We start from the raw sequence: 26,517 nt of genomic DNA, 5'->3' as shown, positions 1-26,517 counted from the left end.
GCAAAACGACCACATGGCCGCGTACGAGTACGTATTTGCGGTATTTTCGTTTTTCGAGTCCGCGGAGTACATCTCTCTGCGCTACGCGTGCTATTAGTGGTCGATATTATTTTTATCGTTTCCACAAGAGATTACGAGATAAATAATTATCGTTTTTTGAACAACAATATAACAATATAATGTTTTACTGTAACATTTAACGATTAGTTTGTAATAAAAAAATGAATAAAAATAATTTCGCATTTTCTCGTCGTTGCGGCGCGTTCAAAGTGTAATAATTGATAAACATTATTCCCTCAAGCGTACAAAGAATATAGCAGCCGAAATGTTTTTGTAGGTCAAATTTTAAATGCTCATAATATATTATTTTCAAAAATCACATTTTTTCAAGTTCGTAGAGCTCCGTAATGTAAATTGTATAAATTTAAGTAATGCTGATCGTTCCCTCAGCTAATGTTAAACTCGTAAAAGGAATTGATTCAAGATTTCAAATAATTGAAATGCATAATTATTGTTTTAGATATTTTTGTACAAAAACTAAAAAGTTTTACTTATCTCATCAGTATTTCTTTTATATTTATTTATGTAGTTAATTTTTAATTTTTCTGTTCACATTTTCTTATTGTACTATATTTATAGTAATGTGATTATTATTATAAATAAATTTGCCATGTTTTTATATTTATGTTTTGTTAATTTCAATGAATTATTATTGTAATTTAAAATTCAGAATAATATAATTTATGCAGTCATTTATTTCATAAAGATTTAATTGGGTAACGATGTATAATATTTTTAAAAACACAAACATTTTATTTGATTAATATTAATTTTTTTATTTAAATTAATTAATGTTAAGTGCGTAGTATTATAATTCATAAAATTATTAAAAAGTATAGTTTACCATTTAATGGGTGTTTATTATTTCGGGAAAATAAGAAAAATTGTTTAATTATTATTACAAATAATATTGTAAATAATGCTAGTCTTATGATATATAAGTTAATATTGACTAGATTATTTTTTAGATTTTTATTTTTTATTACTCGTTTAAATATTTTTATAAATATTTGATGAATTCAGTAGTAATTTAGATTTGGCTTCGCTTATTAATAATATAATTATAGAAGTTGTATGTACAGCAATTTTAATAATAATAATCCACGAGTTATAAGAAACAATTAGTTTTAATTATTCGAAAATGTTCTTCGAATGTACAATCAATGTAAGATTTGCATGTTGTTTGAACAAAACTGCAACTTGAACGTAATAAGTACATTGATGTGAATAGTGAAAATGTTTCATATTATATGAAAATCACAATAAACCTTAGCTTAAATTTTAATTGAATATTCACTTAGGATACATGAATACGGCTTGTCGATTTGCCAATTTCGTTTTAATTTAGGTATACGGATTGCAAATGTCATATTTTTTTCAAATAATAGCTATAATAATAGAAAACACATTATTGTAACCCGTCCGTTATTTAAATTACAGATTTCACTAGTTATTGCGGAATTAGAACGCATTACCATCGTTCTCTTTTCCGACGTGTACATCAATACTTTCTTTTTATTATCTATTCGATGGTGGAACTACTCATAATGATGAAAACAAAACGTTTGATGTGACGTACCGTATTCGTGGTTTTTTTTCGTAACATTTATAACGGACGCAGTATACTTATCGAAAGGCTGAAAAAACTAATAGAAGTATAACACCATCGAGTCCATGCGTATCGATACACGGTGTAGATATTTTCGATTCCGCGTTTAAAACCGTGTGTTGGGCGCACCGGTACCTCGGGAGAACGGGACCGACATTTCGGTCATCGATCGAACGTGCACGTTCGGCAATCTAATCTAAACGAACGGGACATCAAGAAAGAGCAATCGTCGCGTGAGACGGTCCGAGGCCACGGCCGCCGCTGCATCACCTACTCTCTCGGATGACCGCTCACCGGGTTGAGTACTCGACGACACGACCGAGTCGTCCGCTCGAATGCCTCGGTGGTTCCGGCGTTTCCAAAACGATTTTGTCGTACGACCGCTCGCCCTGCACTGCGGGTGGGCACACGGGACCGTGGTTCGGATCATTCCATCTACCGCGCACCTTTTTCCTGGACGATACCTCCGGGTGCGCACGGAAACGCACTGTCCCGGGCAAATGGTGAACGGCGTACGACACGTTTTACCCGTGATGAGTGCTCCCGTAGGTGTCACCAAAGGGTATCAAGGGGTTTCTTTGCTATCCCAGAGTTTTTTTGTAGGGCAGCAATGGTATCTTTTTGCAAACCCAAACATTTTAAAAATATATTCGATGTTTATTGTTCAACTGCGTACGAACATGGGCTATCTATTATTATGATTGTATCCAAAATAATTATATTTTGTGATAAGTACAATACGGATGATAATACGGTGTACGTCATACCGAGATTTATGAAGAAGAGTTAGCCAGTTATCATGTTAAACCTAAAAAAAATTATTTTGTCACTATCTAAAAATAAACTTTGCTACCACAAAATTTTGATTCTAGTGATGCCCATGCGTGCTCCTCTGGGCTACTTCCAAAGACAGTTGGATTTTTGCGATACCCACCCGTCCGACCCGACGCGAACGGACACCCGGCTCGAGAACACGAAAGAGTCCAGGCTGCGCGATACGATCGTCCGAGCTGGTGTGTACGCGATTGCGACCGGTACGGTCCGAATCGCGTTCAACGCGAACGATTTCGAATCACATAGCGTTAAACGCACGTGGGTTGGAACGAAAGTTGGACGTCAACTCACGTGTGTGCCCGACGCGTAAAAACCTACGGGCCTAACATCTATCTAATCGCAAACGTTTTGAACGCGATCGAGAACGATTTTCGTTTGCTTTCGGATTACAATTTATTTTTTATTTCACTATGTAGTGAAAAATCATACTTGCGGAAAGCATGTGTGTTAAACACCACTCGTTTATAAAATACATTAAACAATCTCTATGGTTTTCGTGCCGTTTATTTCGTAAGACGCGCTTAAGTGTTTCGCGTTTCCGATACCGACAAATCCGTTTTAAAACGGTGAAACAATATTGGTAAAAAACTGATGATTTCGCGTTGCGTTGAAAAACGAAATGATTTGTTTTGAAAACTCGTGCGGCAAATGCGGCCGCCGACGCGTCATCGGAGTACGCGAGTGGGCAGGTTCGCCGTCGACGTGCCAGCAGTACACGCCTCGAACACATCCAATTATGTTGACGGCAGTTTACGCTTCGATCGATTCACCATGTGATGATCGCCGTTTTCAACATTGTCACCGGATGGATGGGACGGGATGAAAATATCTCTCAGCTCGGAAAAACGATTGTTCACGGTTTTGCGGACGACGAAAAAACCAATAACAGTACGACCGTTCGGGCAAATCCGTTGGCCGTCCGTCGTCGCGGGCCAAGAATACTATTATATTGCTACGGACGAATTCGCGATTAAAAAAAAAAGTCCACTCTACACGCGCACGCACACGCCCGACGGTCTATCACCGGTTACACTAACATGTGCGCATTATGAACAGGCGGATTGTCTCGCGGTGCACCATCGATTTGCGTGTACAACGCAGAGGTGGAACTAGGAATTTTTACGGGGAAAACTTTTTAACACACGCCCTATCATAGATAAATAATCAAATACTCTTCTCGAGAATTTTTTTGCTAATGATTAATGTACAATCATACTTAGTGAGTTTTAACCTAATATCAGTATTTCACAATGTTAAAAATATCAAATTAGTTGTAAATAATTACAGAAATTCCACCCACTTAAATTTTACGCTCGGGGATGGGTCTTCCACCATCTAGTTCCGCCTCAGGTAAAACGTATTCAGATCAACGGAAAACGGTGCTCGTAAAACGTGAAAACAACCATCGACTACGGGCTGTGCGATACGACCGCATTTACGTTCGTCAGGTACACGTTTGTTCTGTATCCGTTCAATTGTGTGCCGTTTGAAAATGATACGCTCGAAACGCGATTGGAAATGTGCGCGTTCGAATCACCGTCGATTAGCGATCCGAACGAGACAGTAAGGCAAACGGTGAATGCATAATATCTCGGCCGAAATTGATGACGTTAATCGTAGGTGCTTTAAATTGGATTACAGTGGAGATAAAAATGTCACTTCTTTGGGTATGTAAAATAACAAATGGGAGGGGAAAAAAAATAAAAAAATAAAAATAAAACAAGAAATACCGCGTGTTAAATAACAAACAGAAATTTATCTCGTAATATTAACTCGTTCGCTATTGTACAAAAACACCCAACTCTAGAACCGCGGCAAATTGCATTATAGTATGTTTTGTTGATGTTATCCACAAATGATACAATGCATGTACTTGTACACATATGTTGTGCGTATGCGTGTGAGTTTGTGCACTCCCGTGAATCGTAATAACTTTCATTAACGATGTTATTTACTGATTAAACTTGGTAAACTTCTTCACTAGCCTCGAAGTGAAATAACTAACTTAGAAATTAGAGTAAAAGAAAATTGCGTAAATTATCATATTATAATTAAAATAACAAATTATTTAACTACTCGTTATAATGTTTTAATAAAGTTTAACTCGTCTTCTGCGACAGAAGTTTGTTGAAGATCTGCAATATAATGTTCTAATTATTATTATAACTGCTTACGATGTAAAAATACCTTTCAGAACCATTAATCGTATCAAAATGTACGGGTATATCAATCGCAATTATTTTTTTTTATTGATCGAAATTATAACTTCAGCAGCTATGGTTACATTAGCATTAGTTACATTTTTTTTTAAATTTATCAGAGAAATGATTGTTAAATTATTTACATATTAAAAAGGTTGTGTTATGAAAAAGTATTGTTTAGTTTTTATTAATTTGTCCAGTTCGGTGTCCTTGAGGAAGAGAATGAAGTTGTTATTGATTGAGAAAATAAGATAACTCGTTAGCTGCACTACATGAACAATATATTGTTCATGATTTCATGTATTTGTAATGTATAATACATTTAGCTTACAAAACGAATAAGTCCGAATCACTTCCTCTAACTGGAAACATATTTACTGCAATCGAATCATACTACGTAATAAATATAATGAGTGCTTCGACCAAACAAACATATCCATACTGGCCACCTTTAGGGGGCGCGAAATATAATATGCATTTTCAGGGCGGCAACTATACGATTATTTTTTTACATCATTTTAACAACCTTTGATTGTTTTTTTTAAATACTACCACTTACAGATGTTAAACACAGATCATGATTTATTTTCTGATTTTTAACAAAATATTAATCGAAATAATATACTCATGGTAAAAAGGTTAAGAAAATAAATTTTGCGCTTACTTATGAGATTGAATCTTATTTAAATTTTCCATAAAAATATAAACAATAAACTCACAATCCCAACTTATAACTAAATATGTAATGTAAATTATAACGAAAATATAACAATCAATAAATGATAATCGAAAATTAAATAATTTTAGGTATGTTTTGCACGAAAATGTACTTATAATAATATGCATAGTAGATTATTTTATGATAATGATACGTGAAAGATTAGTTATTTACCGATTAGAAGCGCACAATACCAATAAGTACCGAATACACATGGACAGTGAAAAAGTAAACGCCATAATCATAGGGTGTCCCCCAAAATATTTTTCAAATACTTAACAATCATACCTAAATCCATCGAGAGTCGTTTTTTTTTTACGAACACAATGCGAACGTAGCGTGAGTAGTGTAGTGGTTCGCGAACGGATCGCAAATGTGTACGTCGCATTAACGGACATGACGCGAACCCCTCGCGATCGATTCGCGGTAGGTTCGGTTCGTACATGGATTCGCGGCTTAATATTATACTAATATTATCATCAATATCAATAAACACTGATATTTGAGCGTTCGATCGTTCGAATTATTTACGATTAAGCTATTTGAAATCTAAAATAATTTGATTATTCGGATATATATATATCACACCCTTACTTCGTACTTGATAATATCATAAATGATAAAGAAATGTAAATAATTGTTTTGTTATTGTTTAAATAGGTATCATATAAATGTACCTCTCTAACACTTATGCATAAACATTACAAAACGTATAATTTATATAACATAATATACGCGTAAAATATAGTAAATATATATTATAATGATATAAAAAGAAAGATGAGAGGGGTGGGGCGTTAATTGATCATGGGGCGCACCGATAAAACCGTGTCTCGGTAGACCAGTACTCAATTCTCGAGACAAACATATAATCTTTACCGTTGTAGGATTATATTTATGTCATAATCAATTATTCTATCACTCGAATTAACTAAACGTGAGATGGAAAGTTTCTTAAGTGCACTATAATTCCGAAAAGTTTGCTTTTTATTTTTTGTCTTTATGCGGTTAGTATTCATGTGCTACTCAAAAGTAATATAATCGTCTAATGGCGTTCAACATATGGAATATGTATGCGTGTGTACCTATATGTGGTATGTTGTACGTGAAGACGGGAATACTAATAAGCAACAAGACACAAACATCTACTGATAACAGAGTCAAAGAAATATTATTTTAGCAATACTGTTTTCAAAAATATAACGAAAAAAAATGGGTTTCGTTTTGCACTTTAGTGCTTTTATTTTCATCTATTTCGGTTAAGAAAACGACAGAAGACAAACACCATCGTTGTCATTTCAACCTAAATGTTAATACAACAAATGTATATATATATATATATATATAAGTACACATTTGTGTATATATATATATAAGTCAACACGTGCCCAAAGTACTAATTTTTCTACACGTCAATTACTGTGTTTCTATTTGAAGTATCAAAATTTTTATTTTCGTTTGAGTGTGTGGTTTTAACTCGATGAAAAGCACAATGCATGGTTCATCCGGTGTTTTGCAAACATTTACTGTATAATTACATATTATAAACGGTTTAATCTCCAAAAATTATTATTATACGTGTTCCATTCAATTACGGATACAACACGCGTTATTCATTTTGTATTGGAACTTAAACCATCCGTGTTTCGTTAAACAGTTGCGTGTCGCAATCCGTGTCACAAAAAATTCATCCCTGTTTGTAGTTCTTATTGCGTCACAATTGAACTGCTCATTCGTACGAGGCATTGACACAACAGTTATCCTCACCGCGAATAGTTACGCAAAATGGATTCCACGGGGTGTTCGCCACGATCGAACAAGTTGCGCGACACGCAGGATCGGACCGTGGTCGGCGACGGGAAAAAGGTCATGCCATGAAACACTTTTATAGGTCAGGAGGATCGGAAGCCGATTTAGGATTGTTTACGGCCAGTGGGGCATCCGGTAGAGCTACATCGATAAAAATGGTACACGTGATTTTCCGGGAAGAGAACGCGAAGTAAAAAGTAATGATAACATAAGAATAATACAGTTGGTTTTGTATCTTATATACCGTAGTAACATATAGGTGCAGCTTCTTCGGCTCTACGCGTCGGGACGGAATACATTATTTCGTTAAATATATGCTATGTGAAACGGTCAAATTTCATTTTAAAAGTTTAATCGATTTAATTGAAAGATTATTTAACATAAGATTATTTAATTGAAATAGCCGTTTTAACGGACCGAGTTTTTAGGCCGAATACGTGTCGGTTTTCATCTATACATACTGAGCGGTCTAATAATATTAATATAATGTGTGTTTTGTAGACTTATTTTTGAACTTCTTCGTGATTCTGTAAAAACTACATTCTTGCCCGTGATGAAATCGCATATTTTTCGTTTCAACGAATGATTATAACAATGATAATACCTCGAGATTTATCAAGCGAACGGACATTTCGATCGTCTGGAATGCGGGGGCAACACGCCACAGCGTATACAACGAAACGTGCAAAGATGTAATTGAGTTATCGACGTGTGTTATTCGAATGCAAAAGCTACACCTTCGACGTACTGTTATTTTTTCGACAAAAAATCAATAGCAGCCGATCCGATATTTCTTACGTCCAAAGCGTTCAAAAAATTAGACCCATTGTAAAATTAACGAAATTTACATAATACGCCCATATTCATTTTTCGTTCGATAAAATTACTTGTGCATAAAAGAGTTTTTAATTTTTTATCCCAGATAACGTGGTTCGTGAAAATAGGTACTATGCGTATATGATCAGGGGCGTATTTAGATAGGGGCCATGGGTCCCGTTGCCCAGAGCGGCACATTTTTAAAGATTTAGAGGGGCGGACAATTTTTATTTCGTACTTTACACAATGATACAACTTACGCAAATGATTTAGCAATATGTTTTCTAAATGAGTGTGTACAATTTTAAGGCTATATAAAAAATATTGAAGTTAAGCTTACAACAATACAGATGTTACAGTTTATAAGAGAACATAATTTTAATAGTGTTTATCTTTATACTGGAGTAGCTTTACATATTTTTTTGTATACACCATCCACAAATTATAGTATAGAGCGTTCTTTTTCCACACTAAAAAGAATAAAAAACTATTTTCGCTCTATAATGGCACAAGACCGGTGTTTGGCTTTAGCAGTATTAACAATTGAAGCTGAAAAAACCACTTTATTAGATTATGAAGAAATAATTAATGATTTTGTTAGTTCTGAATCAAGGAAGAAAAATATTTAAATTTTGTATTAATATTGTATATCTAGCAATTATTAGAGGTTTTAAAAAATAATATTAATTAGTAACAACATTTTATTTTTTGGCTGGAAGGGGGGGGGGGGCAAAATATGTGTTGCCCTTACCTTGAAATTCCTAAATACGCCACTGTATATGATGATCAATGTGTAGTTTGATATTAAATTTGAAATAATAATTATTACGGAATACGTACCGATGAATAATTTATTTTATGCGACTCATAAATATATATGGGGACACGTCTTGCCTAATACATTTGCGTACATTAAACTCCGAATAACAAGAGTTTTGTAAAGTAATCGACGTGAAACCGAATCACGATGGTAACTGTTTCGGTTGGAGTTTGAAATGATATACACTAACATAATTACTGTTGATTATTGCAAAGCTATAAATAATCACTGAATTTAGATGAGTATCAAGAACGGAAATTAAACAGAACGTTTGATCTTATGTAACAGGTATAAAATGATTAATTATGAACCAACTGAACCGACTTTTTCTTTACGGTCTCACCGAAAGTTGCAAAAAGTGAAATCGATCACTCCCGGTACGAGTCGCTGTGAAGGTACGTTATAAAACATTATATTATTATTGATCATCTTAAAAGTACCATAATCATTGAAACTTCGGACGAATTTGAATAAATAAATATTAATTTGGAGTAAAATTACCTTTCGCCATCGTAAAAGCTCGAAAATAACACCAAATCCATAACTAATCCCATATACAGTTTGATGGTGTAACATTATATACATCGTATATACATATTATATACATCGTTACGGTCAATAACAGTCCAGCCGCAGGGGTTTAGCGTACATTAAATATAAAAAAATAAAACATAACGACCCAATCATTGAAAAGAAGTCACGGGAATATAAAAAAAAGGTAATAAATATTTGGTGTGTAAAACGTTTCTTATTGAACGGTTCGATTCAGAATTTTATCTCGCTGTATTTCATTTTATTTCTTATTTCGAAAGTTGCACGCGATACTGTTTAATAATATAGTTCGGAATATTATTATATTCTGAGAATTCTTATTAAAAGAAAAAAAAATTAAAAAAGAGAAAGCAGTTCAAATGAAAATATTCGTACCCAGTGAAATATTAGTATGCGCAAATTAACAATGAATATATATAAGTATTAATATTGAATAACTACCACAAGTACAACACGACCCTCATTGAAATCAGAAACTCACGATGATCAATCGAAATATTATATACCTAAAAGATAATATTAACATGTGTGATTTCATCGAAAAATATACCAGACGTTAAGGTACATAGTAACTCAATGATAATTTTATTTTTTTTTTATAAACGTTACACAATTCACCTTGCAATAGTGTATAGGTAATAGTTGTGAAAAACTAGTCAAAATAATACTATTGTTGTCGATTAATTGGACAATGTACACAAAAAGATATCCATACAATGAAAAGTGCATAACGATTTTAGATGTGAGATTGTTGGACGTAGAAAACATTTGAGTTATAAGTTAAAATCGACCTTTGATTGTATAAATGTCCGATGTGCAGCAAATCAATCGAAAAACTACAAGCAAATAATTCGATGAAAAACTTTTATCTCTTTTTTTTTTTTTAACTTTTCCTTGAAATTATGAAAGCTTTTAACACTGTTTCGGAAAAATACATTCAGTCATACGTAAGAAAAAAAAAAATAGAGAGGGAGAAACAATAATACAAATGAAATACGCTTTAAAATAAAAATTACATAAGCCCATCATTTCTAAACAGCTATTTGTTCTTCTGTTTTTAATGTTTCCAAATGATCGTTTATAAAATACATTGCAGACCTTCTTTGTTTTAGCAAAAAAATAAGAAAAAGGATGTAACATTTACGCACGCAATATCGAACAGTATTTACAATGTATATTGTACACGTGCGCATACTTTTTTTTGGATTCGTAACTAAAATTCATTAACGATAGCACACTGTTTAAAAATAGATACAGGTTGAATAAATTATTATCATTATTTGGATGTAATGATTTAGTTTGATCGAATAGATTTCAAGTATTAAACCGTGTGCAGGGGATTTACCGAGTAAATTGTGTTCCGCGGCACTTGTAAGGTTCATTGTGTTGAAAAATATTTACTTCCGCCCCTTCCCGAATACTATAATATTACGACTACTGTTATTATTATAATTATATCATGCGTTCATTTGGTCTCAAAAAAAAAAAAAAAAACCCTCGGTCCGTAATTAGTTCTTCGCCATCACTCAATGATAAAAATGATGAATTTAGAAGAGACTCTCTAGCTTTCCACCGCTTTGATACACGAATTTAACGATTCGCACGAAATCGTAAAACGCCCCCGGTGCAGCGGTGAAAGATGTTTTTCAACGGATTTCGTTTGTTTTCAATGGTAGCGTGCGGTATTGCTTATTTTACATCTCATCGTATATCATTCCTTATGATATATATTACGTCAAGCGAAGAGTACACACTTTTGAGCGTAACGCGTATATGCGTCCGCGTTAACCGAATGGTTTCCCGAAGCTGATCCTCGAAATAAAAAAAAAATAAAAAACCAACGTTACGTCCACCTAAATGTATATATGTGTCGTTTTTCTTTTTTCGTTTTACGGTTCAATACGTATCTCGGTGTTTACAGCGCACACGGTAAAACGGATCCGATAAAAATAAATAAATAAATGTATAAATAATATTGAAAAAAAAAAAAAACACGATGATCCGCCATCAACCATTGTTTTGCGCGAACGGTTATCTCGACACCAGCAGCAGCAGCAGCAGCAGTCGACGAGGTAAGACGAGATAAGGATAGAGGATACACCGCGGCGTGCTGTTAACCGAACCGTACGAGAATGCGGATAGTACGCGTGATATTCAAAATTCGTTTAAATCAAAAGTTCTTTTTAGGCGGACGAGCAAATTCACCGAAACTTTCGAACAATAATTATTACGCGTACGTTTCCAATATTACGTTAAAGACTGATGTAATGTTCTGGCAAATAAACCATTTACACGCGGTAGAACAGCAGTGACGAGCCGACCGAGCTTTCGAAAACTGCGCGAGCATCATTTCAGCACTTCGACGCGACCGTATCCGCGGAAAATCATTTGGAAAACTTACGATTTAAATTTTTTCTGAAAAAAACGTTTTTCCAAATAACGGTAAATATTGTTTTATATTATGTTGTATCGTATTCATTTGATATTTTATTATACTACGATACCAGACCGTTGACAAAAGCTTCCGAATACTGCACACACATACACACACACACACTAATAACGAATGTGTTAGACACTCACGGAATATGCTTATCTTCCATCCTTCAGAAGAGTCGACGTCGACGGACGGCGGCTGGCGATCGGGTTTGTTGTGCCTGTTGTTCACGGTGTCCTGTTTGCCGCTTTCCGCGCGACAGCTCAACGTCTTGTCCGAGTCCTCGATCGACGGCGTAAACGTCAGCACACTTGAAGTCACGTTGCCGTCTGAGCTAGTCTGTCGAAAAGAAAAACAAAAAGAGAACCCGTCAATTTACTGTAACTAAGTCTCGTGAACAATGGAATAAAGCTATTTTTTTTTATCAACCGTTCGGGGACGGCCGAAAAACGAACGAACGTAACGCCACCGGCATTTGTCGACCACCACTCGTGTCGTTATTGTAAAAATGACCTTTCTGAAAATTCGTGAGTCCTTTCGATTTCCCGTGCGAGTAGGGTGAAGTGATACCCGGGAATGTACTTATTTACCGAAGGAAAAACGTTTCGAGGAGTAAGTTTATGTTAAGTATATTGGAGAATTTTCGTTGATCGAAAATTTCTGATCCAAAAACGACGTTAGTTATACAATTGCAGTTGTATTATGCGGATATCGCACATTGCATATGCTAAAAATAATATAGAAATATCTGCGTGCAAAATACCATGTTGATGTTGTACGTTTACGATGGATTTGGCAAGAGAACCATAATAACGCATGGGAAACTAACATTTTCGTCGCGTTATTGATTTTTTTTTTTTTACCGAAAAACGATTTTCGAATAGAGAAATTTAATGTAAACGGTATGAACGGAACTGCGACAAAAACTGTTCGGACCATAGAAGTAAAAATGTATGCACGTCTCACCCAGTAGGACAAAAAGTTCATATCGACAACGGAATGCAATAATAACGGCATATGTTTAGATAAATGATTAATATATATGAGGTATTTCTCTGCAGTGCACATCCACGTGCTTACTGCTCATTATTTTTAAAGATCGGAAGTAAAAATGTTTTATATTTTATATTTTCGACGAGGTCATGTAGCATACAATAGTAACAAAAAAAAACTTCCTGATGTATTTTTTTTCACGTCTACTTCCACGAGGACATTTCCTCTTTTACTGCACAAGTTCCCAACAAATCACTGTGATGTAGTCACATATTTCACAATATATATTTGGGTCAACTGTTTTCATAGTGCACTTAATTAAAATGATTATTGATCATTTCACTACACAACGTTCTGATATAGTTTTTAAAATTAATATCGAGACATAAAATGTATTTATTTTTATTTTTTTGAACAACAGTAAAATCATAACGATATCGGCAGTTAATCGAATATTCTACGAATGTATTGGCCTTGTTCGTTTAAAAGTGTCCAATAAAATCGGTACGTAGTTTCACGAGGACAATAACGATTTAGAGTAAAAAATTAGTGAGACATTTCTGAATTGATTTTTCATTCGTAACTGGTATGAAGTTTAAGAGATACAAAATATTTACAAGTAAACAGTTACAACTTACTTTATTATTTTCTTTTGTTTACTTTTGGCCATAAAAGTCACAAGACACATCTTGAACGCAAGAAAACTTAATCATTATATTACGTTTAAAACCATTTACAGAAATATGAGCCTTAAAAATGATGTACTATAATCTGGGTTTTTATTTGTGGCTATGCTAAATAGCTCTATAAAACGATTACAACATTTAATTTTTGTTGTGATTTAATAAATGTTTTTTTTTTATGATAATGTTTTAATTTTGTTTTAAAAACGTACACCTATAGACTAAGAAAAATTTAATGAAATCAGATTCGTATTTTAAAAGATTTTATAAAACGAATACTAGTATAACATCGAATACAAACTAATGTATTTGGTTATCATTTGATGTATCATGATTTCAATATTTTAAATGGAGCAATAACTCACAAATGACTGGTTTTAATTAATATAATTGATTTGTTCTTGAAGTACGGAAGTAATATTATTCCGAAAATGTTTATCTCGATATTTTCATTTCAATCGGCGACCCATAGGAAAAATGTCAATAAAATAAGTAATTTCAGCCCGAGTTATAGTTGCAACAAAAAATAAATTCAAAGTGCAAAAAGAATTTCTCGTTCCTGCGGTCAAAAAAAAAAAAAAAAAATTAAAACGACAAAACTTAATTTATTCGTTTAAACATGTCTGCTGCTTTAAATATTGTATGATAAAAAAAAATATTTCTAACGACTACAAAAAAATCCTATTGTCAGCGTTTATATTTTGTTGGCAAGAGCTCACCACAAATGCCGACTCCGATATAATATCTCGTTATGCAATCGTATACCTTTGCTAGACTTTTTTTATTTTCAATTTTCCTTTAGTCTCAATAGTCATCATAAAGCTGGTCGTTCCCAGACGGAGGGTTAAAGTTTTTAAATGTGATTTCTTTGTCAACAAACAATATATAAAATAAACATGTACAGTTAAATTTGGGAATTAAAATAAAATTCAAGTAAAATTTATTTTTATTTCAGTAAAATATAATTTATTTTATTTTTATTTTTATTTTTTTACAACCTCGCGCGTGGTTATATATTATTATAATATATTATAAATAAAAACAGTTTCACTCTTAGTAATCGAGCGCAGACTAATTCAATGAGATTTATCAATTATTCGAAGTTTTTTAATTGAATTATAAATAATGTGCTCTTATTAAACAAATGCATTCTAAATAGCATGGAATCATCAATTCTATTCAAACGAATCGAGGGAATTGTACAATTCAATAGAACAAATAGAGAAACATGAATCCTTAGATATTTAAAACGAGCATTAATAGTTTAATGTTTAATTACTAAACCAAACATCAGAACGAACATAATTATATCTAATGGGTTTAGCAACATTTCATTTCGCTATTGTTAAACGAATCCATCGAACGTTTCATCTAAATATGTGATAGTTCTATACGGAGCGTTCATGAGTTGTAAACACTCCCACGGGTGGAAAACGAAAAAATTGATGTCCACGTGCCCGGTATATAAACGTATTTTCAACGCGTGAGAAAAAACTTCGATGTTTTGGATCACAAGAAAATGTTGCGAAAAACCACCGTACTCATAAGACGGTCCAATCGGTACACGTGCCGGACACGACGTAATGTTATAAACGTTATTTCAAACAACCTAATTCTCGATTCTAATTTTCGTTACGGTTATTGTATCTGAATAATTATCACTACCGTGTCGTGTCGTCCGTGAAATAGTCTACGATCGTACGCAGATCGATACCGTTTGATTGAAAACTTTCCACGATTTTCAATACCATGTTCAAACTCATTTAGCGTCGGTTCTAACAGCGGTTGTTTATAGAGGCTTTTGCAACAGTCACGATGCTATAGCGGTGCTGGTGGATACAGACATTTTTGGACGTATTTCACCGTAATCAAGATAAAGGAAATGTGTAATTTGGCCGGGTGGTAAATTTTTACGTTAAATCGGACCCGGCGAATTTGACCTGAGTAACCATCTTTTTCGGTCCGCCATTATTTTAACATTTTAGTAGCTCCCGCAGAACGCTATAAATCTATCGTCAAATTGGATTACTGTTTTTAGTCTCTTGACCGTACGCACACACACATACACACACACACACACAAACGCACACACGAACGCACAAATGCACAAACGTACGCACACAGGCGTACACTTGCACGTACGCAACGAAGGGAAAATCATGATTGGGACGGAGTAAGGCGAGAGGCGAGTCGTTAGAATTACTCGGACCCCGTTGGTATTTATTGGCCCGAAACCTTTCATTCGCCCTACACTCAATTCCACCGTCCCGGCGATTTTATTAATAGTCTCTACTCCATCCTGCAGCCAGTCAGCCCTGCGGAATCGCACAATGGCCAGATGGTCACGTACGTTTTCGTGATCTAACTATTGATACGTCTTACTACTTTTTTTTTTCTTCTTCTTCTATTTTTAAGCTGATTGACGGTGATAGTAGATAAATGATCGGATAATGGTAAAGATGAAGAAAAAAACAACGACAATACTCAGCTACGCCGTTCGCCGAAGTTGCAATGCACCGAAGCCGAAGACAACGAAAACTATAAGACATAAAGTAACGGGTATTTCCAGTAAAGCTAATCTCTCGAAAATCGAGAGCAAACAAAACGTATCATATTTGAAACGGGAATGATTGCTTACGAACGTACGCGAACTCGGTACTCTGTTGGCTTGATATGAAGAAAAAAAAAAAAACAACAAGAAAAAAATCGCTGAATAGAATCGGTTTGGATTTTTATGATTCGGTAAAACAAAACATTCGGGAGTCATAGAAGCCGGCGAAAAGTTCACGGCAGGAATTAAACGCGTCAATAATTCATGCTGATTATAAACCTGTATTAATATTTCACAGAAAATATACGTATTAAATTGCATGAATAATTGAAAACCCGTACCTCAATCATCGCGAGTCATGCTGTGTATTATTAATACAATCAATGTTCACTCTCGCGGTGATTAAATTAAAATTTTCATTAACTGCACCGACGACACAGCGATGCAGTGTACCGTTCGCGCGTGCGTACTCTTGTACGTATACGATGTTCAGATTTTCGCCGTCGTTAATTTATTCACCGCAATGTCGTGTTGACGAAATATACGTATTCCGCTGCATTACGATACTGTATTACTGCTATTATTACGTGACTGTTCGCCGACGGGTTAGGCGGTCGTCGCTCCGCGGGCCGATGTACCGAGATCTGCATTCTGGTCGACGGAAAACGCAAAGTTCTCGCACGGATTCAACTAGATAAGTACGAACCGTATTGGTAAGCGTTACGGGTTTCTCTTTGTCCCGCCGGCGTTTTGCGACCGTCGCGATCTCGGACCGTATTACGGTAAATTATGTTTTCCTATTCCGTCTCGCTCGATCCGTATTATTATGCATTATAAAGGCCATTTATGCGTAGCTTGCGGTCACTCCGGGAGAGATGCTGCCGACAACGTGGCCGTCCAGTCCACACTTCAACCCTTCCCTATCACTTCCATCAAACGGTTTATTGGTCCAGAGCCGGATCTGGTGAGGACCAGGGGGCACGGTATCGGTTCCTCGGGGCTGTAGTTTATTTTTCAAGAGCTGCAAATGCTGGGTTTTCTTAATAATAATGTATTGCGATCTAATGATAATATATCAAAAACATTTTGCAGTCGACAACAATATTATAAAACTGTTCATTGGACATTTTTTTAACTCGTTGGTATTTATAAATTATTATAATTATTATTATTATTAATATTATTGAAATAATAATTATTTTTATTTCAGTTTAATGTACTAGGTTGAAGAAAACCGGGTAATTTTTTACCAATTTTTTTTTATTATTACTCTTAGAAGACCTCCGATTAGAGTAGTTACACCTGAGTCTTCCAAGACTTAAATCCGGCACTGCAAATATATGGGTCAATTCTCAGAATAATCTTGGTGGTAGGACGATACGGAAAAACAATATTATTCTCACAAATGTAATATAATATTATAATATATTATAATATCTGATAATTTCTTATAATATCGATTTTAAGAATCGATTACTCTCGTCTGACCCGTGTGTGACAACCTATATCTAAACGTAAAAGTTTAAGATGACGATTGTGGTGAAAATTGTCACGTCGTCTGCTGATGTGAAAACAGTAAATTCCGTAAAAGTCGTATAATTATTTACTCAAATACTTATAATAATATTACTTATATTAAATCAATCCTGACTAACGATTTTTAAAATATTTTTTAGTATCACTAGGTAAGTATATTACGTTTAAGTATTTTTTTATTATTAGTATAGTAACGTAATTATACGTGCAATAAAAATATAAAATCAAAGTGAATTATTTAAATTTAGAAATATTCAAATATTTACTAAACATTTTAGTGATTGTTTAATTTTACGGTTTACGAGTGTCGTTAATTATTAAGAATAATGAAAAATATAGAGTTTTCAGTACACTCAGATTTTTCATTGAAATTGAGCTCTCGATAAACACGTGCACAAAAAAGGGAACGTTAACGGGATGCGACCTGCTGGTTCTGTGCTGAGTGAAAAATAATCATCGCTGCAGTTTTTATATCGTCGTCAGTGGATATTTACAGACGTAATAATAATCATAATAATAATATGTACTGACCGTAGGACCGTTTCCGTCCGTTCTCTCTTCTGTAATTCACACGCTCAGACGATTTCGAATTCATTCCGTTAATCACCCCACCAACCAGGGTGAAATCTAATAACAGACGTTACGAAAATAGCGACAAACGACACGGAGAGGAGGGGCATGGATAGAGACAGAGAGAAAGATGAACAAAAGGGTCCGAATGTGGGCGCGCGAATGTTTATATGTGTGGGTATGGTGGAAATCGGAAGGAAAAACGCGAAAATAGTGTTGGACGACATCCAGAGCGTAGCCGTTCTATATAGCTTTTGCGAGAGAACAATAATTCTGTACCCAAACGGATGAATAACAATATAAAAAAGAAAAAACGGGTTAATGTACGCACACTCAACGTAATTAAAAAAAAAAAAAAAGGAGAGAAAGAAAACGTTTTCTTCGTGCAACCGAGCGCAAATTGTCGGATATGTAAATTTCGAATGACACAATTTCCAAATGTAATTTCCACCTAATTTCAACAACACATACTCTTTAGAAGCGCCCGTTTAAATTTAATTTTCAAATGTTCTTTCGACGTTTTTTCTTCTTTTCATAACTCAATGTTTTTCCACATTTTCTCTCAAATCCTGTGTACAAACAAACCTGGGCCTTGAAATAACTCTATCGTCTTACGTATTACACGAGTTTGTAAGTGTACCCAGACAGTTATTGAGTACGAGATTGAATATTATTTGCGGAAACAATATTGTTTTGTGCAATCGAGGAGCGCATTTCAAACATAATAAATTTGTAGAATTTGATTTTTTCTTTTCCTACAGTATTTTATTCTCATATTATAACTCGTGCTTTTTGTTTTTTATATTAAATTCAGATGTTGTACGAGTCAGTGACTGTTTGTTATATTGCAATGTTTCTGTAGTAATAATAATAATATACGTTTTTTTTACCAGAAGCAATTTTAAGGAGAACAAAAAGAAAGAAAAAACCTCAAATATTGTGTAATGTAATAATAATCGATTGGCACGAATAGTTACAGTTTTTGTACGAGACGTAATTATTTTTTACGGTTTTTATTGTAGTTTAATGGGTTTGTATTAAATTAAAAATCTTTTGTAATTATTAATTTAAGTGGCTTAAAATTTAACTGCATTGCGAATGGTTAAAACGAGTACAGATTATATAAACTGTGTCAGTTTGAAACTATTCAATCGGTCCACGTGGTTGATAAGAATAGAACAAAAAATTTATCGGTTACGCGTTAATTTTTATTCTTGAAAAACTCATTTTAAGATCGGAAAAGTTTTCTAATATTTTTTAGTTACACATTATTTCCAACGTGAATTTTTGGGTATTAACTTTAAATAATACCATAATGGTTTTCAATAATGTAAGACAAATTATTACTTGAATCGTACAGCACAAACTATATGTCTAATATACATCAAACCATTTGGATATAAACTTTTTTCCTTTGATTTATTTATACTAACTTGATAACAGCTGATATTTTAACCGAATATATGCACCGAACCGTCTGAACTTTATTAGATTTATTACATCTAATGATATTAAATTCCTGAATTTGTCGTTTTCCTTTCAAATTGGACAATATATAATTCGGTTACTTCATTTAAATACGGTTTTCGGATGTGTTACATTTTATGATAAATTTGAGTTTCTTTTCATAACAATTTCAAAGAGAATTTAAAAAAAAAAAAAAATTAAAAATCCACTGGTTTCAGTAACGTATAAATATTGGCCATTTCCGTTTCAATAAACTAAGGAGCACTCGATGTATGACAGTAATAATAGAATTTTGGACTTGTGTTCTAATTTAAAATTATACTTCCAAAATGAAGCACATACAGTTTTAGAGAATGGGGACGGAATTGTTTATTTTCGTTCGTTGCATACGATGCAAGTATTATTTTAAAATATTTAATGCAAATTTCAATCAGAAAACTATGCGAAATATTTGATGAATTACTGTAAGATACAATTATCGTGTGCTCTGGCTTTATTCCATCGACAGGCAATCATTTTGCGGTTAAAGGAAACGTTATAATATACTTAGAGTTGGTATAAACGTATATCTCTATGCGCATGTACACGAAAAATATATATCGATGAGGTGCTATGTTCCCGCGTTTTTTTGACTTATAATTGAGCGGTAGGCACGTAGGCATTATGTGGAACGGCTTTGGCTTGGAAAAAACGAGGAAGTCTTGCAACCGCTGACGATCACGAACATCGAAAAGACGAAGTAAATGGATGCAAACCACTGTGTTATGATTCGGATTTCGAAGTGAAACGCGTGCACGTCATCGGTGCTCGGCCCATAAGACCTGAACGTGGTATACTGCGAAAAGATTTTCGATGAGGCCGAAACGTATTTCGTTGCAGCCCCGCAGCGTCAAAAACGAAGGGTGATATATATAATTCCGAGGGGTTGGGTCGAGGACGAGGTTTTCGTCGCCGGACGACCAGAAGATTTAATGTAATTTACGTGGCGATCGGAAGTACGGAAAAAGGGGCCGAGAGGGAAAACAAAAGGAAACGTACAGATGTATATACATATAAATCGTACGGACTGTGTCGAAAGTAACTATTATAACAAAACGGCGGCGGCGGTTTTTGGCGAGTTCGATCGAAAATCGAAGGAAAAATTTTCCCGCAGCCGTGACGTGTGTTACCACTGCGGCACCGATATTGTAATGCGCAAGCAAGAGCACCACTGTAACACCTAAGCACAATTTGTACTGCGTTATCAAGGGCCCTCGTGACCGTTGTATCGCGAGCAAGAACTTGTATTTTACGGGAACGCGGCGCGCACGACCGTCGCCCCGTCAAACAGACCGACACGGCTCCCGGGACGAAAAACCCGACCCCGAGCTCGAGAGCCATCCCGTCTGCAAACACAACAGATACTGCACGTTGTTGCATAACAGTAGCGACGGCGCGCTATAGTAAAAAATGTGAACTCTGGAAAAAAAAATATTTTTTTTTTATTATTCTGACTGGATAAAATTAATCAACATATTTCGCGTAAAGATCGAAATTATTCAATAAAAAAGTAATTATTTCTTTCAAACCGCTCTATTTCATTGGATCTTCTACTTATTGCACTAAATTGTCAAATCTATACATAAATTGTTCAAATGAAAAATAGTTAACAATAAAATTTAGGAGTTTGTAGGTTTTAAAAATGAGACTTTTGGCCAGCTAAATATTGGAATCATTCCACTGTGTGGCGATACGAACAGATATTTCGTGAACGGCGTAGAGTCCGTGTGGGTAGCGGCTTATTTTCGATATTTTTCTAGGGAGGAGGTCGAATAATACCAACATGATATATTTATACTGATACAAAGAAATACGGGTACCTATTTATAAAGTGGTAATACATGTGGATCCGCGCATGATAAGATTTCGAGCTTTCGACTGCGCCCATAGTTAATTTTAAACTGTATTTCATATGAATATTTAGTTTACGGGGAAAAAACAGTATTCTGTATTTTTGAGTTCTGGAGGTGGGTCCAGTACCCCCTCCCCCCATAAATATGCCACTGCGTGTGGGTTATCATCCCTGACAGACTCGGGTTTGTCCGCAACAACAACTCGGATCTCGGGTACGTTGCGGACATGATTATTCGAAACGGAGAAAATCGGAATGCGCTGGTGACGTCTTACGCATCTATAAAATGTAAACTTACGACCATTGATACATCAAATCAATAACAATATTATCCCGTGTGGCCGCATTCATCGTCAAAAGTAAATGATTACAGTTAAACATCTTCCCAGTTTAAAGATAAAAATATTTACTGTGCGATTGCAGTACACGAGTTACGCGGTACGTATGCACGCGTTCGGACATGATTATAGTTTTATTTCATCGAACCGAAACAATCGTGTATAATTATACGATTAATATTAATTTTGTTAAACGAAAACAATTATTGTTCGGTGTGTTTCGGCAAAAGCCGCGTAATTCGTACGATAAATATTAATGTTGTTCTCGAGTCGATTCTAGATACTTGTATAATTCAAAAAAAAAAAAATACTTATTACTTCGGCATAACGAGTGCGTAACGGGTGCAATAACGTGCAAATAGATGAGAAAAAACATGACCGACGAGATGAAAATAATATTTTTATCTGTTAGTTTGAATTTATGAATAAAAGTAAAATATTTTATGGGGCGAAAAGGAAGGTTAGATACCTTAATCGCCTGGGCCGATAAACGTGCAGATAGCAGACATTTAGGAACAGAGGAGTGTTCAAAGTAGCACCTCGTTAGTGGGGATTTGTTCAATTCCACGTCCTAATCTGAGGTAATCATATCACTGAAACAATGTAATTTGTGAGGTGAAAAATTAAAAAAAATTAAATAAACGTGTGACGCCCATCTGATTTTTTTATTTCCATTTTTATTCCAGTTCTGTTAAAATAAAAGTATCATGTGAGATTCTGAGAAATGACCAGCCTAAAAACTCTCGGAAACATTTATTCATTGTCGCACAAATTAAATTTTTATTAAAAAGTGTTCCTTGCATTAAACAATTTGAATTTTTTCCATGTAAATAGTATAAATACTCTGTTAATTTTTTTTTAATTTTTTTTTATAATAATAGTTAACGAAATTTATGACTCAAGTGTAATTTGTAAATGTATCATGTTCTGTCGTGTGCAGAGCCAACAAATCTTTAAATTACTATGCCCTGTGTTCAAATATTTCTACGATTCACTTTTCGCAAGCAATAAAAGGGAGAAGTATTTGATCCTGGAAGAGGCATATTCCTAAATGTTTGTTTTATCTTCGTATCATGATGAATTTAACGTTGTTTAAAAAATATATATATTTATCATATGGATACTTATAATAATTAATTGAGAAAATAATAGATACTGCATGTACACTAGGGTATCCCTTAACTTATTCTTGTAATTTTTTTTTTTTTACTGTACAGTTTGCGGCAATCACAAATTATATTTTAAGACTCAATGTAATATTAACTGCAATGTTCGAAATCAAATGTCCAATTTTAAGCCGCACCCCGGGGACATTTCTTATGTCTATACATTTCTTTTTACAAAAAATAAGTAATTGCTCAAAAAATCTGGCCAAACAGTTATTTTTGTTAATATCAATAGAACGGTTCAAAATACAACAAAATTACATATGGACAAAATTATTTTAAATTATATTTTTTACTATAATGCTTAAAAATAATTTTCTAAAACATACATTTATATAGGATGGAATGTACGGATAAATGTATTAATAATTTTAATATACATTGTGCTTTTATCGAAATTAATCAACCATATTAATATTAGATTATTACGTTATCGACTTCATTCAACTACTATGTTGATGATAAATTTCATAAAGATACGATTATAAAATCCATAACCATATTCAATAATATCGTTCCTTTTTATGTCATATAATGTATAGTGTTCTTCGGTTAAGTTTAGTTTGTTGTTTTGTACTTACGTTTCATTGTGTTATATGCTCTCGAAAATTTTTTCCGTTAAACACTGTCTTCTAAATTTTTACGGAAAAAGATGTATTTAATCAATGAAAATTCAAATAAAATAACAGAAAGTAAATTACCGTAAAATTTACAAATATTTATGACTTTTTTTTTTTTAATATAAGAGTCGTAAAATTGAACCATAAGAAAATATATGTTGGGTCTAAATCATTTAACCGAATGAGAGGACATAAGAATATTATTAGCATTATACAACTGTAAAGTGATAGGGAGCGATTTATATCATTATGGTCGTGGTAGAAGCTTTAGAAAAGAACGAAGGGGATTTTGTTATTGATAGGACATCAATTAAACGTTTTCGACAGATTTTGGGTAAAGAGAGTGCTAGTTATATCAAAGATAAATTTCAAGAGAGTGATCTCGACACTGTTGTTCTATATTGGGACGGCAAGTTACTACCTAATTTGGTTGGAAAAGATATTATTGATAGGCTATTCATAGTATTTCCTAGTGGTACTACAGAAGACATTCTTAATATTTCTGTTTTACAAAATGCAATAGCAAATGAGAAGGAAACCAAAAAGAAGAAGACCAGGAAGAAGTTATTTACAAAACTTTAATTGAATGGGATATTCAAAATTCAGTTAAAGATATATTATTTAATACAACTACAGTTAATAGTGGTCGATTGGGTAGTACGTGTGTATTGTTAGAATGACTTTAAAAAAAAAAAAATTTATTTAACGCAGTCATTTTATTTTAAAAAGTATTTTTGAAGAAAAATTAAAATAAACCTTCTGAGAATGTCTCCCATTTTCAAAATATTTCAGTAAATTTGGGATAAATTAAACAAGGATAATTTTTCTTCAGGTATTTTTGATATAGTAATTAATGAAATTATTAAAATACATAAAGTGAGAGTATTAGAGTTTGCAAAGGAGCATTTGAAAATTGTTCAACCTCAAAATTATTCGAAACAAAATACTTGACTATAAGGAATTATTTGAGTTAACATTGGTTTTTCTTGGTGATAAACCAAATAATACGATATTTTTCCGTACTCTCGGTACATTCCACCATGCAAGGTAGATAGCAAAAGGCTATTTATTGTCATAAAATATATATTCTTCGTAATTAATTTAAATTAACTATTCATGAAAAAGACCAACTTCAAGATATTTGTATATTTATAGCTATAATTTATATTCAGGCATGGTTTAAAGCAATTTCTTCTGCAGCCGTACCATATCAAGATTTACTTTTTATACAAAAATTACACAACTATAGTTCAATTGATAATAATATATCTTGAGTAGTATTGCATACTCGTACATTTCGAAATCATCTGTGGTATTTAATTCCTGAAGCAGTTGTATTAACATTTTTTGATAATAGTATATCCATTGAATCAAAAAAAAAAATGTTGCTTAAACTGATTAAGAAAATACATTATTTTGATGAAAAAATTAAACTATTAACTCATTAAAACTAAAAAGAATTAGAAATTCTAGAATTTTTAAAAATCAAAATTGAATTTTTCGTCTCAATTAAAACTCTAAATTTTTTTTTTAAATATTGAACTTAGGCACAGTATTTCTTTAAGATGACCAATAACTCTTATGCTTTCAAAATGCAATATAAATGGTCTCTAATCTGATAACTGTCAATGATACAGCTGGGAGGGGAATAAAGTTGATTGAGGAATAAAATTCAATGCTTACCACCGATGAGGAACAAAAAAAAAATGTATGTTACAAATTGTGAGTGATTACAGGACAATATTTCCTGACTGCAAAAAAGAAACATCAAGAAAAAAATATTCTGACAAAACAAAAAAAAAATTATTATTTTTAATCATTTTAACTGACAATTTAATTTTAAATTTAAATTTAAATTTTGTACATATATAATTTTATTGTATTTTGATCCATTCGGCTGGTATAAACTAAAATAAAAATAATAAAAAACTATTTGGCCAGATTTTTCAAACATATAAAAATATTTTTTGTATAAATGTAACTATGTCAATAATAAGTTTTGTGATAATGTCAAAAGTAATATTTTTGAAATTGTCAAAAAATTTGCTAGCAGATATTTGATGTTTAATGTTTTTTGGTTTTAAAAAAAAAGTTATAGTAAAAGTTGAGAGATTATCATAAAAAATGACAAAACTACTAAACTTTAAGTTCTCAGGGGTGCGGTTTAAAATCGAACAGTTGATTTCTTTCTTTATAGTATATTGGATATTAAAAATGGGTGGGCGTCACAAAAAGAAATAATTTTTTTTTTTTAACGGCTACCCTAATGTACACGTTATTATCTAGATTTCTTTTAGAAACTATAGTTTTTAATGAGATAATTTCTGATTTCTCGATTTGAAGTTAAGATCGAAGTTAAGTCGTTAAGTAAATAATTTTTAAGTTAAGTAATATTTGGAAAAATAAAAATAACATTAATTTCATATTTAAATCCAATTTCAAGAAAATAAATCATTCTCAACTTTTCTAAGTACTTATTTCAACTAAGTTTGAATCATTCGAATTATAAACATTTCAAATATTGCATGGTAATTTTATTTTTAACGATTTACATTAAAAATAATCGTTTTGAAACTGCTAGTCAGAATAGTATTTAATCCAATCATTCTTTTTAGAAATCAGACATTATGGTACATATAATAAAACTAAAATGCAAATTTTTGAGTTTGTACGTTTTTCAATACATGCTTATATATTTTAGTCTGTTAGTTTCCAACGTTCTAATTGAAATAAATACGATACTATGAGTTTTTTATAAAAATACAATTTTCAAAATTGAATATGCAATCAAAATATCATGCGTGTGTTACTGTTAAATAAATGGATATGTAATCAGCAAAAGAATT

General features: G+C 33.1%; 1 protein-coding gene across 1 annotated transcript in view; it reads right to left on the bottom strand.

Moving 5' to 3' along the window:
* The window catches only part of LOC112689748 (nephrin-like), a 414,842-nt gene that overhangs the window by 32,887 nt on the left and 355,438 nt on the right, over positions 1 to 26,517 (bottom strand). Inside the window, exon 7 of the mRNA XM_025563581.1 lies at positions 12,003 to 12,195. Coding sequence (XP_025419366.1) covers positions 12,003 to 12,195 — 193 coding nt within the window. The remainder of the gene's footprint in view (positions 1 to 12,002; positions 12,196 to 26,517) is intronic.

The sequence above is a fragment of the Sipha flava genome, unplaced genomic scaffold, assembly GCF_003268045.1.
Source record: "Sipha flava isolate LNK unplaced genomic scaffold, YSA_version1 46_pilon_pilon, whole genome shotgun sequence".
Classification (NCBI taxonomy): domain Eukaryota; kingdom Metazoa; phylum Arthropoda; class Insecta; order Hemiptera; family Aphididae; genus Sipha; species Sipha flava.
The sequence above is the reverse complement of the archived record's forward strand: the minus strand, read 5'-3'. Positions and strand labels throughout refer to the sequence as shown.